Below are 15,430 nucleotides of genomic sequence, written 5' to 3' on the forward strand. Positions count from 1 at the left end.
GCTTGCTTTGAGTCTGATCCAACTCCAGTTAAAGTCAGTGGAAAGACTCCTGTTGATCTCAATGCGAGTTGGACTGGGCCCTTTAGGAATCTGAAGGGGCGTGTTGGAAGAATGAGGACAATTGCAAACATTGATTTTATTCTGTCTGTGATATTGGGAGGATGGGGCTTAATTGCATTTTCTCTTGCCCACCTTCTCTGAACGGTCCCTTCCATTCTTTTCCCCCTTCTATCATCATTTGGTCATCAACCAGCTGGACTCAATTAACAATCTATTTCAGGATAGTGCAGCATTTAGTAACAACAACAACAACAACAAAATTATATAAATAGAATTAAAAAGCAATTTCTACTTTGAACAGCCCACATATTATTAAAAGCAGAGACTTGCAATGGTTTTTAATGCCTCTGAAGCATCTTTATAGTCTGTAAGAAAAAGATTAAATTTTTTAAGAAGTGTCATTGAGTGAATGATTGAATCACACTGAAGATCTACCCTTAAGGGATCCTAAATTGTGAAATAATAGATTCAGCTGTGCTTATGGTTAGGGACTCATTAAAAAATGTGACCTTTTCATGCAAGTTGCTTGTGAACTGTAGAGTATATAAATATAACAAGTTTATCTAATTACTTTTATGGTCTTGGGCTTACATAAAAGACTTGTAAACAGAACTTCTAAAAAACCTGGGATGAATCAAGTATCTCTTAAAGCTGTGGCCCTTTGAGGAGGTGGTGGTGGTGATCAATAAGCGTGTTAGGGCTTGCATCAGAAATGTGTCCATTCTTTTTGAATTTACTCATCCACCCACTCAGGGACCAGATCAAATGACTAATCGTCAATCTACATAATTAATAAATACTGAATTTATTACTGGTGAAAACTGCTGCATTGACCGCTCTGGAATCTGAAAGCCAGAGTAGCTGATGAACATCCACAGAATAGAAAGAGCACAGGCTTTGGTAGTGCAAAGTTCATGATGGTACCCTGCTTTCTTGAAGTGGACTATCATTAGGGGCAAGAATCTCCAAGCCTGTTCTTCCTTTGGCCCTTTTACTAAGACTGGTAATAGAGGTGCCAGCTGAATGGTGCTTTTTTGTTTTGTTTTGCTCCTGGTTTGCTAGGAACTGGACTGAGCATATCAAACTCATTTTGCCACCACAGAGCAGCTTCCAGTCATTACTGACCTAGGTCCTGATCCAGCAAAGGCCATGTCGATCCATGCAGAGACCCATTGACTTCACTGGAACTCCAGGAAAAGGGATTCTTTTGCTTGATCAGAGCCCTGTGCTAGAACTGAACCAGTGACCTAAATAATAGAACTCATTATCCTGTTATGAATCCTCTGTGCCATCCAGTCCCCTAAAAAAGCAATAATTTAATCCAAAGAGAAATATGTGGTGGTGGATTGGGAGGAATACAGGAATGTAAATGAAGGGCAAGCAAGCTTTGAATCTTAGAAATAGTGGTGGGACTGGCCCCATGTTTCTATTGTGCTACTGTGCTGTGCAGCTTAGCCATACTGTGCCACTAATTGACAAGATAATCGTTAAAAACCCAGAGGTTGCTGGTCAGCTATAAGTTAACATCAACATGCCAGTGTCCTGTGAAATGCTAGCCTCTCCAACAACTGATTTGATAGCATTTGTCACCTTCATTCATTTTCAACAATGCCCATAATGAGAAACATTAAAGGAAACTATTAAGTGCATTCCTGGGCCCATTTCTCCTTTAAGAGGCAATAATTCAAACTGCAAGGCAGTGTTTTTTATATATAGTACACAGGCACAGCACACCGTGAAAAACTCCTTCTGATACAGTGAATTCAGATGGTGAAAGTCTAAGGAATAATACTGTATTTCAAAAAAGCAGTCTGTATCAGAAAATTCAGTTCTGCAAAAGTAGTGATTACATTTACTCTTGTGGGTGTGGGGTTTTATTATTAATAATAATAATTCGTGTGACAAAAGAAATTGTTCTTGTAGCTTCCTAGTTTTAGCTAGGTCCTCGTTGCTTCCCAGCCTCCATATTTGCTTTGCAGATTTCATTTTAAAGCATGCCTCTCCTGTGAACCCTGTGCATATTTACCCCCCAAGACAGAGGGGTATTGCAATACTTCTGTTTTCAAAAGATAAAACAAATCCCATGCTCCTTTGTGATTGGTCCTCCTGCTATCCATCTTTCACATTGTGTCAGAACTTGTATGGTCTGTCCTGACGTTGGAAGATCCTAGGGGCAGAGACCGTCTCTCTGTGCTATGTAAAGGGGGAGCATAGATATCCTCAGTAAATAATGCTTCCTTCTCTGCAATTAGAAGTTCCTCATGAGTAAACAATTGCAAAGCATTTCATGAGAACCTGCAGGATTGACTATTGAAAATAACTTGTGCAGATCTTGATATATGCCTCTGACTTCTTTATACAGAGTGGACTGGCCCAAAGATCAGTTTATTCCACCCTATATCCCACGCTTCAGAAATGGTTGGGAGCCTCCTTTGCTGAGTTTCATGGGAGCTCCAAATGAACAAGAACTAAATCAGTTGGCTGAGTCTGTTGCAAATGTTGCAGAGCACCAACGGAAACACGAAATGAAAAGAATGTCAGCTGAGGTAGGTTAATTGCTACGGTATTTTGTAAAGTAGGTGGGAGACCAGACCAACCATTCACTCCATGAACAAAACCGTCTAAGAGTTGCACTGTGGAATGGTGTTGCTGCTAATGAAGTGCCCATGGAGCTAGATTCTAATATCATTCGCACCAGTGTAAATTGGGAATAACTCCAGTGAAGTCAGTAGCATTACTCTAGATTTAGACTGTGCAACAGGTAAAAGCCAGGCTTGTGCAGTGGCTAAAATACAGTGTCTTATCATGGTTCTGTTGAACTCGATGGAGATTTTTTCCTACTATCTTAAATTCAAAGTGGAATCCAGGGCCTAAAGATCCATTTTTTCCCTCCGATACGTGTGCTCAACTCCCATAGCTCTCTCAAAGTGACACAATATTATCTAATACAATAATCTGTGTGTGAAATATAACTAACTATATTTGCCCGCTAAAACATTCAGGCTAATGAACAACCCCCTCCACTCCCATCCCCTTGGTCCTCCTTCAAGCTCTTAATAAACAGATGGGCACATTGGGAAGGTTAGCAAATCTGAGCTCTGGGAAACCAAGGATGGACACGTACTCCAGAGTGAAAGGGCTTTTAGGGAGAGTCCCCTTACCATCAGCCCCCTCAATGTTTAATTGAGAGGTGGTTGGGAAATGTCCTTTATTTTGCATGAAGAGTTTTCAAGAAAACAAATGTTTGTTTTCATCACTTTTCTGGAATTTTTCAGGGTTTCATTATGGGGAAAAAAATTAAAAAATCAGTTTTTGGCTGATTTTGCTTGTTGAAAAGGCATTTTCCAGTATGTAAAAACATATATTTATCATTTAGGGCTTTATAGGTTAAATCAATCCTTTTGGCTGTACCGTCTCTGGGGCCCTTTCGTCTGTTGTATATATTTAACATGAATGCTACTTTCTTAAGAAATGCCGATACATTGTGGGTTGGCAAATGTTTTTGTGGCAGAGATGTCTATATAAAGATATGGCTGTCCAGGGGAGCAGGCAGGGAGATGAACAAGGTAGGATAAGAAGTATCCCAAATGACATAGTCTCCTGAAGACGTCAGACGTGTTTCCCATTCACTTATTTTGAACATCGCCTGACTATTTCCCTAATACTTAAGCTGCCCTTGAGTCCCTCTGACATTTTGTTGTTGTTTTAAAATCACACTCTCCTTTTTTAATTTAATGCTTTTCTCTCCTTGTTTTCTGTGTGAAAGTGCAAAATAAACAATCTGAGAAAACAGAGAATGGTGTCTTCTAATCTTTTAGACATAATCATCATAGGTATCATTTGTAGTTGTATTAAGTTAAAAAATATTCCAGATAGAAGTGTGATTTTTAAGTTGATTGCACTCCTTTAAGCTCCTATAACGTTTTGTTGTCTTGATTGGTAATTGTTTGGTTGATTAGAAAAAAGAAATAAAGTTGTCATAATGAAGCTTGCAACACTGAGGCAGGACTCCTCAATTTCTGACTCTGCCACTGAATCACTGTGTGGTCTAGGGCAAATCATTTAAACTTGCTGTACCTTGGCTTCCCCACTGGCAGCATGGCTCTCATAATACCTGTCTCACAGAGGTGTTGAGACTTAATATTTATGAAGTGCTTTAGGGTTCTCAGACGAACGATACGATGAAGGGCCAAATGTTGTTTGTGTATACTATAAAGACAATATAGAAGGTGATACCTAAATGCTGCCTTAATAACCAGTTATCTGTTTTGCTGAATGGTTATACTTGACAATAGCAGAAGAGAAAAATCAGATGGGACATGATGGTGAAAATGTGTATTTTCCTATCAGTATCTCCCTGAAGTGCATCCATTTTTCTTCATGTTATGTCACTCTTACCAGGTAGTCCGCTGGTAATTGAGGCAATATGTGAGCTCTCCCCCTTTTCATGACAAGAGATCCCATTAACAATCACTGACACTGTGATCCAGTGTCAGGCAGGTACCAGCATAACACAGCTCAAACCTCATCCTCCTGGGGTTCCTTTCTTCCTACAGGGCATCCTTTTCCAAAAAGAAATGCTACCCAGTGTTAAATAATGATATGCTTGCTGCTCCCATGGTTACAGCTCCTAACCTTTGCAACTAGGGATTGATCTGGTGTCAAGCAACGTGGATCAGAGATTGATTCATGAGAACGTTTCCCATCCCTGAATTTTAAGATACAGTTGTATACGCTGTGTTTCCACTGAAAGGGTTGCATGTGCAGTCCAACAATAATAATTTCAAATGAGAAACTATGATGGAAACGCTATAGATTTGCGTATGATTGTTGCTGTGCTGTTAGGCTCTTTTTCTTGGATTGTGAATTTTGGGGGGCAGGGACTGTTTTCCTCTTCTTTTATGTAGCACAGACCACAGAGGGGAGCCAATCTTGATTGGAGTCCATGGGGGCTACCACAACACAAATAATTTTGCCTGTGAACTAATGTGACATACTATTTCCCAGTTTCTTGCATACATACTCTAAGCCATGGAACACTTGATGGTGTTTCTAGGGGTTTGTAATATTGCTGTTACTCTACAAACATTTTCAAATTTTGGTGATGATAATACTTATCTACTTCAGAGGGGTATAGTGAGGAATTTGTCAGAAGGAGAAAACTGAGGCGCAGACAGGGTATGTGATTTGCCCAAAGTCACACAACAAGTAACAGTCAGAGCCAGGCTCAGATTTTTGGCAGCTCCTGGCTCCCAAGTCTGTACTCGGTTCACTAGACTCTGCTACTTTATCAATGCCATATTAGTTTGTTTTGATGATAGCAAGAGGAAGGGAGGCCTAAAATAAGTGGCTTCAACTGCCTACATGTAAGAATCCCCAGAAATTAACTCCTTAGTGTATAGCTCTGCTTTTTGGAACTGGGTGGTGGTATAATTATATTAACAGCATTAAAGATATCGTCATTGGATGTACATTGGGTTATTGGCATGTATGCAGTGGCAGCCATTCGAGAAGACCACCTAGGCCCTCCAAATGTACTTTTCAGTCTTCAACAAAGATTTTAATATTTCTATATGCTGTTGACACGTTCACATAAAATTTATTTAAATCCTGAATCTGCCACCCCTACTCCCATTGAGTAGTACCTTTCTGTCTACACAGCTCTACTGACTTCATTAGGATACTTGCAGAGCAAGGTATTACTCAATGTAAAGGTGGCAGAACTGGGACCTTAGAGAATAAGATTGTGTACTCCTAAAATAAGGTAATGTTACTGAATAGCTCACATACTCAGCATTGTGTATAGTTTATCTGAGTTAGAATGTCTGCAACCAGAAACAAGGCTTAAAGCCTGATGAGGCTTGTTTTGTTAACATATCCAGTCACTGTTTATAAAACTCAGCTGCTGTAGGGATGTTTAAGTGATAATGTGGATTGTACCCCAAAGAACGGTCTTGATGAAGAATATCAGCTGCACTATTCATGTAATAGGTTGAGTTAGGATGCAAATTCTTTATTCTCATGCTTCTGATTTCTTTGTTCATGTATGAAAATGCACAAATAATTAAATTTTCATGTCAGAATAACAAACGCCAGAGAACAAGGTAATGGGAATGCTGACAGAGAACCTACAGGTGTCAGATGATGTTGCTATAATCAGTTAAATAACTACAGCTGTTTTTGTGTATGATGTTAATCCCTTTTGTTTTCTGTTTTCCAGCATCCCCGTGTCCCAGACTATCCTCCATCTGATGGGTATGCATTCAGTAACACAGTTTACAAAAGAGGGCCTCTGCTGGACCAGGGGGCAGCTGTTGCTGCCTTTAAACAAACTGTTAGCCGACATGTAGATAGGTAACACTGAATGGACATCATGTATAGAGCTGTGGATAACTGTCCCAATTTATCACTATTGGGGTGGAGGTGTCTCTGTTTGTTCTTCTATTTCTATGTCCAGAGTGTGCGTTATTTCCAAAAGGAGACAGTCCTCCCTGTAATATGGTGGTTGGCTTGGCTTTATTTAGTGCTGATTATGTAAAGCTCCTTTAGAGTACTCTCTGCATGAGCACCCATTTCAAGTCCCCTTTGTATACACTGTTAAATGGGTGCTTCTGTCAAAAGCAATAAATTAATGGAAGTGGAATTCTGAGCGTTGTCAGACTGAATCAGAACACAGGATCTTTTAATATGGACATAACATAACCTATTTTTGGTTTGTTTCCAAATGTAGAATGCCATTTACTCTTTTTGGAAATACAAAGAATTGCTTTGCCATTCCTTCGAATTTTTTGTTACTCCCCCACTCCACCCCCAGTTTTGATTCTTAACACCCATGTTTAGAATAGGAATCAAATCTTTTTTTTCCCTGTGCTCAGTGTGGAATTATACATACAGCTCTGAAATTGTAACAAGTGGTGACCAAGCACAGTGTAAGGGAGTGTTTTTGCACAAAGGAGCTATTCCCTTCCCATCCCTTCAGCTTTGTCTGAGTAGATTACAGTCAGCACCTTGGATATGTGATGTTGGGTTCTCCAGTTAGACCGTGTCTGTATGGGAAGGTTATACTGGTAGAAGTGAAGGTGTAAATTTAAACAAATATAGTTATATATATAGTCCAACTATATATAAATATAGTCAAATGTAGACACTCATTCCTCTACAAAAGTGCATTATTTTTGGTTTAGCTCATGTTACTTGGGAAGAGGTTTAAGCTAAATGGAAAAAAGTCACTCTTCTCCAGAATAAAAATGCCCACACAGTGGGATTGTACTGGTACAACTATATATTTGATACCGTTTTCCTGTGTAGACCAGGTCTTAGCTCTGTGTGTGTGTGTGGGTGTGTGTGGGTGGAGGGGGCGGCAAAATCCTTATAACTGTTGTGTTAACTAGCTGAATTCAAAATTATGTGCTGAAGCAATTTTGGAGAGATGGGAGCGCTTAAGTGGAAGGGGGAAGGGTAGCCTTGAGAAGAAGAAAACAAACTGCCCATTTCAGTTACAGATTGCATATCCTCAGCCACTTCTAACTTGCTTTTTATTGATAGAAGCTAAATTGGTAATTTTTCAGCACTCCAAAGTTAGTTTTTGTAATGGAAGGTGAGTGGATAGTGGCTGCCAGACCACAAACTGCTGCTGTAAACTTCTTTGACAAAGAAGGGTTCCATGTAATCCCCTATTTAAAAAAAGAAAAGAGAGAGAAAGGGAGAAGGACGCTTAAATTGAATGAGCCATTCGCTAACGGGCTCGGGTGTGCAATGGGAGGCTACTAACATACACTTCTTGGTGGTGGAAGGCAGTTGACTTTTGATCTCACAGTACATCAGTAATGGACACCTGGGATCCGTGGTTTACATCATCACTCTGACATAGGATGACTAGTGACTATGCTTTCTAATGAAGTTGTGTGGTGTTTCAGCATACATGTAAATCCAGCTCCAAGAGCCTCCCAGTCTATTTGTGCTTGATTGTGCTTTCTGGGATACTATGTTACAAATATTGATGCAAGTATCTCAGAAAGCCTTGCAACCGCAGCCTACATAGGAAAATGCAAGTTGATTATAACTACATCGTATCTAATTGGTAATGTGGTGGAGCCTTAGTGAAGGTGCATGTGCAGTGGGCAGGTTTCACAGAGAATCATCAAGCATAAGTAGAGTGGGAGGATCCTGGAGCTAGATTTGAAAGGTGGGATTTTCACTGGCCTTTCTCTGCTCAAGGAAATTTACCACTCGTTTCAACAGGAGCAGAGTTAAAGCTGAACTGAAAGCTTTTGAAAATCCCACCTGGATTTTTTTTTCTATTGGGAGAGTAATTGGAGCGAGGGTTAGAAACTGCAGACAGGGGGATGAGTTTGAAAAGGCAGCACAAAAATGTGTAAGGACTATCAGGAGGGCATTAGTCATTCAATGAAATGGCAAGAAGGCAATCAGAAACTGTAAACTAATAAGGTGGTTTAACAGTGAGTACAAAATAGGCAAAACTGGGATTGCTATCCTCTCCTTTGACATTGTAATGACTAAATTATGGTTATGGGTATGAACATTGTTCATATTATGTTTTCCTTTCCTCCCTTACATGTGCTAATCGCTTTCAGTGTATTGTTTTTTCTTTCAAACCTATATATAGATTTACAATCTAAATATGACTATGCCTTTGTTCTGCTCTTCAAGTAAAGTGAGACAGTTCTCCACAGCCAAAAATAGCTAGGTAACTACTGGAGTACTCAAGGATGTACTTGGGATCAGTAGTTACAATCAGCGAACTGCCAACAGTAAAAATTCATTTACCTCTCCATGGTGTGATGTTATGTCCAGCATTTCAAAGTCATTATTTGTTTATTGTTTATATTATCCATTAGTTCATTAACTCTTCTACATGGTGGTTTTGATGTGCATGTCATTTGCATTAGGTGCATATTGCTTTTGTTTCTTTTAGAAGTTTTTTTTTGGGGGGGGGGGGAAGGGGGGTTAGCTTTTGACCTCAAAGACTTGGTTGTACATCTGAGAACCCACTAGCTCACTTTCCAAAAGGACTCTGAACAGATCTTTCCTTGTGGAACGAGAGTGTTGTACTCTGTATTCTTTATCCCACTAAATTTTATATGAATTTTACCTTTAACTGCTCATAAGTCATTTTTAATTCTCGCTTGAGCTAATGACTCTGGGCTATTAGTTTACGTAGTGCCTTATGGACAAATAAGAAAATTTACCTGTGGTGGGCAAGTATTTTTGACATTGGCAATTTAGTTTGATTGGATTTAATGCTGAAAATTATTCATTCTGTCTGCAGTCATGGAGACATTACAAACAATTAATTTGAAATGTAAGTTGTGATGCACTCTAGAGAGTGCAATCTCTCTTTAAGCACATAAGATGCTGTGTAAATTACTACAAATTGTAAACCTTTCCCAATATATCAGTTTGCTTTATTACACAAGACTATTAAATCCAGTATAATCCTTTACAGGAATACAGCTATAAATCTGATGCATGCAATTGATTTACTTTAATGCAGTGACATCTGCTAATCTCTAAATTATTACAGTACTTACTGCAAGTTCTGAGCTAACCATTGTTACCAACTCTTGAGGTCTGTGAAACTCAATTAATACTTTTTGTCTTTTGCTGGCTCGTTAATGTTGTAATGGGTGATTATAGTGTGCATTGGTAAATTCTGTGGCAATTAAGTGTCCTAAAATAGATTATCAGGATACAGCTTGCTTAAATGTTTTATTTTTTAAATGGCTTGCTTCTCTTGAAAGTCTAGCAGAATAATGGTTGGGTTGTTTGCTTTGTAGAAATTATGAAGCACACGGTAAGGCACAGCCCAAGAGATATGCCAAATCCAAGTATGACTTTGTGGCAAGAAACCACAGTGAACTTTCTGTCTTGAAGGATGATATTTTAGAGGTAATGTAGTACACAGAAATGAAATTTCTAAGACTTCCCAGAACTGATGGCGTCCTCTCTGTGGGCAGTCTGAATGTTTGGGGTGATGACTTCTGACACACTAGTTTGAATTCTTCTGTAGGAATATGGAAAGTTCAATTATTTTGTATCTTAGTCAAGATGCATGGGGATTCCATGCTGACCTATCACTTGTTGCTATAGACCTCATCTTCTTTAATAGTTGGGTGGGATTTCACAGCCTTCTGGAATATGAATTTTAATATTAAAAATCTTTGAATAACAAGACAGTCTAGAGACCCCATTCTTCCAGTCATTGTTCATACACATAGCGAGGGACAGTCTCTCACTTGAAAAGATTACAATCTAAATAGACAAGCCAGGCAAAAGGGGGAAGGAGAAGCAGAGGCACAGAGAGATAAAGTTCTTGCATAGCAGTGGCAGAGTCAAACCTGGGACCTCTGACTACCAGCCCAGTTCCCTATTCTTGGAGCAATGCTGTCTCCCCAACTATTTACCTTCCCAAAATGTCATGATATCCTTTGGTTATTAATATCCTTGGCTAGCAGTTTAGAATGCATATGTTCACCTTTAAGGGTGTGTCCTCTTCTCTCACATGTATATCTCTGCTTACTTCCACTATGCCCCTTACACGGGGAATGCCCGATATGAACTGATCTTTAAGATCACTACTCTTTTTTTCTGTTCCACATCCCACCTTTGTTAAGAAGAAACCAAAGAAGCCTCAAAGAAACCAAGCCCTTATGGGCTATGTCTGCATTTGGAGCTGGGATGTGAGATTCCCTGTTGGAGTAGACCTACATGTGCGAGCTCGCAAACCGTGTAGCCCCAGTCGCATGGCAGCAGCGTGTGCTAGCCACCCAAGTACAAATCTACCAGTACGCAGGACAAGCGAGCCCATGCCGCCACTTGAGGCTGCCTGTGCTGCCGTGGCTATGCTACTGTTGTTGGCTCACGAGCTCAGCGAGAGCTTGAATGAGTTATGTCCATTGAAGCCGGGAATTGCACCCTGAGCTTCAAGTGTAGCCGCAGCTACTGAGGGACAGAAAGAGATGGTTGGTACTTCATAATATATAATTTAAAAAAAAAATGGTACTTAATCAAATATATTCTTTTTTTTATTTATGTCCCTCTCCCTCAAGCCTTCATAGATCACTGGTTAGGCTATAAGGTCTTTGGGGGAGGAACTGTGTATTTATATCTGTAAGTATAGTGCCAGCTACACTGGCACCTGAGTCCTGAGTTAAACCTCTAATAGCTACTAAGTGTAAATATTAATTATGATGATACAAAGGGTGGTCTACAACGGTTTCTTTGAGGCACCAATAAGAGCTGTGTCTTGGCACTATAATCAATTATTTGTATTTCTAAAGTGTTCTCGGCTATTGACTGTGTTGGAAGCATTTGATTTCTGTACTGGTGGGGAGTCTTATTTGCCTCCTGCAGAGATTAGAATAATTCTTTTGCTGAATTGAGCATGAGGGATAATCTATTTCAAGCTTAGCTTAATTAATAAAAGGCAGCATAATGCAGTGAGTTCCCATACCGGCCACCAGAAATCCCCAATTACCCAGCTGCCAACGTTCCATAAATACAATCGCCACACACCCAAATAAAACCAAAAAGGAGACAAAAAAGTCTTCTAATTAGGTCAGAGTGAGTGGGCGACCTGGAGGAAGCAAGTGAATTACATTAAAAATGCATTTTCCCTCTATTAAATCTTAATGATCAGTTATAGATGAGATTAAAAAAAACCCTTCAATGTCCTTTTTCTTGTATGATTACTGGTCAGGCATGTGTATTAGAAACACAGACTGTTTAAAAGCAGTAAACAACGTATTTCTATATTAATGAAGCAGCTAACTGGGACGATTTCAGATAATGTTTGTTCTCTATTCTACGTTTGGGCTACTCCCTGTCTGTTGACTGGTATGCATCTAAGATTTGGTTTGGTTAGGTTAGTTCTTATGATGTCAGTATAGAGGTCACCAAACAGTTTGTGCAGCTCCATGATGTTCTGTCCTAAGCAAAATCTGATGTACAGATTAATTTTTTTATGTTGTTAATCAGGTTGACCTGAAACGGACACAATTTGAGACGGCAGTAGAAAATATGTGCCCTCCCTCCGGTGATTGCAATCAATCTAATAAAAAAAGAAACAGGAATCATGGAAAGTGGGGAGGGAGCAAAGGCCTGTGATGAGGAAGGAACTAAATCTGACTGAACAACTGACAGTTGCTGGACCAGATCCTGGCAACGACAGGGCTTTGCTTTAAGTGTTGCAGCGCAAGCCTCAAAACAAGCCTGACATAAATGCCCTTCAACCTTTTAACTTGACTTATTGTATCAAATAATTTCAGATCCTCGATGACAGAAAACAATGGTGGAAAGTTCAAAATAAAAGTGGCCTTGCAGGGTTTGTGCCAAACAACATCTTGGATCCACTGCGACCTCAGGAACTTGGTTTAGGACATTCTGAACCTGCATACAGTCACACCATACAGGTATCCTTTGTTCCTTAGGAAAAAAAATCCATTTATATTTTTAATGATGGAGTAGGGTAAGGTGGTTCAAAGCAGAACAACAAAAATCTGTAAATTCTACTGCAACCTCAAAATTCATGTTGCTCTATATAAGTTGAACTTTATTTCTCTGTTATGTAGAGTCTAAAATAAAAATAAAATTGACAGAATTTATAATAGGTCAAATCTTTTCCTTTGGATTTTCTGTTTCTGTTATCCGATTGACAGACATCAAATATTCAAAACCTAATATGTATGGTGTACATTTATTTTAATTACAAATACCTTTCATATGTTGATAGCTGTTGATGCCAAAGAAGGAGTTTGAATTATTTAAGGTAGGGTTAACTTCATTCCTTCTCAGAGTGAATTTTAGCGTATCCTTTAGTTTCTGTCCTTTTTGTGTGTTGTATGTATATCTATTAGTCTATAATATCTACTTCTCTCAATTTTGGAGTGAATAGGTCTAGACCTCTGTGTGGTATTGTGGGTGCCATAGAATCATGTGTTTGCTGTTTGAATTTATGGAGCAATCATTTCTCAACGATAGCCCTAGAGCACCAACACAAAAATTTGTGCTGATGCTTGTGTCTAAGCTTTTGGCCTAATTTTGTTTTTCTTTTACATAATGGTGGGTTGAAGTATTTTGTCTGCTCGTTATATACATGGAGCACAACCAGAGCCCAATACTGCAATGGTAAATTACAAGGGTTCTTTACATCCATTTAATTACTCATGTGAATAGGGATTTGTAGGATAAGGACCAAATACATTTTTTTTTACACTATCGTAACAGGCCAATGGCTTATATTTAGCTGGAGATACCATATTTTGGGAGAGTTTGTTTTTTCTTTCTGCTGTGTTGGTTCTAGAGATGGGCAAGCCAGTTAAGATAAAGCAGAATTCAGGGCTGCCCCTGAACCAAACTTTGATCCAAAATGCAAACCAAACTTCAGCTGAAACTTTCTGTGGTTAACCTGCTTCCCCATTATTCATTTCCTTGTACCTCTGCATTTGTAGTTTCCAGTTCGAAATAGAAGTGCTCATCTACGATTGTTTAGTGTTTGTATTACAGAGGCATCTGGAGGTCCTAATCAAGGCTCTCGTGCTAGGTGCTGTCCACATAAATCTCACAAAAGAAAGATGCAGCCTTTTATGCTATTTCTGGCCTGTCTAGGGATACCTGAGCATCTCTCGTGAAACTAGTCTCGTAATATATCCAGGCTAATATTGAAAAACCCAGTACATTCAGATAAAGTACTTGGGATAAGTATCCAAAAGTTTGAGCACTCACTTAAACTTGGGCCTGATCAGTAGTCCATATAAGTCAATGGGAGTCTTTCCATTGAGCTCATTGGACTTTGAATCAGGTCTTTTATGAAGTTTGCCTCTCACTAGTTGTTTTCCAGTAACGTTTGAGCTCTTCCTCTGAATAAATTCTGTTTTTATGTGTGTGTGAAATGAAGCATGTATGTGTAGTGTTTTGCAAACTCTGTTTAAAGATCGGTTGTGGTTTTTTTCTTACTCAAGTGCATGTATTTTCAGTTTGTTTTGGAACTACTTACAAACAAAATTAAGCAGGTCTTGTTGGGACATTTTTGAGTAGAAGTTCGTAATACGTTTTGCATTATTCACTCCAGATTTTGGAGGATTTCATGAAATAATGAAACAACATCAAAAAATAGAAGTCCATGTTTTCACTAATTTCACAGAATCATGAAAATTAGAAATGGGTAATAATGACCTTTAATGCCATAGTCCTTCCACCCCATTACTGTAGTGGATTGTTCCCAACAGTTCATTGTACTTCTGCTTTGTTCAGTTTAAAATAATCCAAATGCACCACTTCCCTTATGAAGCTATTCTAGATCTCGCAGGGAATTTTCTTGTATTCACCCTAACTGTTCCGTTTCCTCTCTTCACCCTGTTGCTTGATTTGTTGATGCAGCTGGTGGCTATGTAACCCAAAAGAAAGAACCTATATTCAAAACATAAGACCGGCCATACTGGGTCAGACCAAAGGTCCATCTAGCCCAGTATCCTGTCTTCCAACAGTGGCCCGTGCCAGATAAGTCCAACTCCTATGCAACTGTACATATTGCAAATAAAAAAGCAACAGTATAGGAAATAATGCATAAAGAAAGCGTTCCCAGGCAGCTGCAGGCTGTACTTGGCTCATTATTGTAGTTTGATCATTTGAAAATAATCGCTAAATAGTCATCATCCTAATGTTTGCTCTCTAAGGCAAATTACATTTGGCAATACCATAATTTATAATGTTATCTAAAAAATCACCTGAGATTTAGTGCATCACAAATTGTTGCCTAAACTTATAGTCGTGAATGAGGAAGGTCTTTACAAACAGGTAACATTCATAGTTACTAATGTCACCTTCTATTTCATGTTGAAGATTATAAACTTAAGTGCTCCTGAGCCTTTTCTCTTGGGTATTAATTTGGCCCATATTAACATAGAGGTGCACAGATGCTGTTTTTAATATGTTTAGCCTCACTACAAACTGTGAAGTAGGGAAGTGCTATTATCCCCATTTTACTGAGGGAGAGCTGAGGCAGAGATAGACTAAGTGACTTGCTAAAGGGTCCCCCAGGAAGTCTCTGGGAGAACAGGGAATTGAACCTGGACCTTCTGAGTCCCAGACTGGCACCATGACCTTCTTTCGTCTCCTCCAAATGTGAGCACTTCTGTACAATCTGTTCCAATGCACCCAAGTGCTGAAGGCTTCTCCATGCTTTCAAACAACTTCTGCTTCAGCACTGGCATGCATGGGGCCTGTCAGTTGTGACAAATGCTGTGGGCTTTTTTGATGTAGTTATTTATTTGTCCATTCATTTAATGTGTCCCTGGTGGTCTGCAAAGCATACATGACAGCAGGGAAAATCCACTTCCTGATGCTAAGGCCT

The 15,430-nt window shown here is 39.3% G+C and overlaps 1 protein-coding gene across 6 annotated transcripts in view; it reads left to right on the plus strand.

Annotated features, from left to right (window-relative positions):
* Nucleotides 1-15,430, plus strand: part of EPS8 (EGFR pathway substrate 8, signaling adaptor) — a 199,289-nt gene that overhangs the window by 155,507 nt on the left and 28,352 nt on the right. For 5 of the 6 annotated variants that reach the window (XM_074938382.1, XM_074938416.1, XM_074938391.1 and 2 more), the window contains 4 exons: nt 2,423-2,606; nt 6,281-6,414; nt 9,858-9,969; nt 12,348-12,491. In XM_074938382.1, the coding sequence (XP_074794483.1) occupies nt 2,423-2,606; nt 6,281-6,414; nt 9,858-9,969; nt 12,348-12,491 (574 nt within the window). The remainder of the gene's footprint in view (nt 1-2,422; nt 2,607-6,280; nt 6,415-9,857; nt 9,970-12,347; nt 12,492-15,430) is intronic. The other variant, XM_074938423.1, reaches the window with a different exon arrangement.

Source organism: Natator depressus, chromosome 1 (genome assembly GCF_965152275.1).
Source record: "Natator depressus isolate rNatDep1 chromosome 1, rNatDep2.hap1, whole genome shotgun sequence".
Lineage (NCBI taxonomy): Eukaryota > Metazoa > Chordata > Testudines > Cheloniidae > Natator > Natator depressus.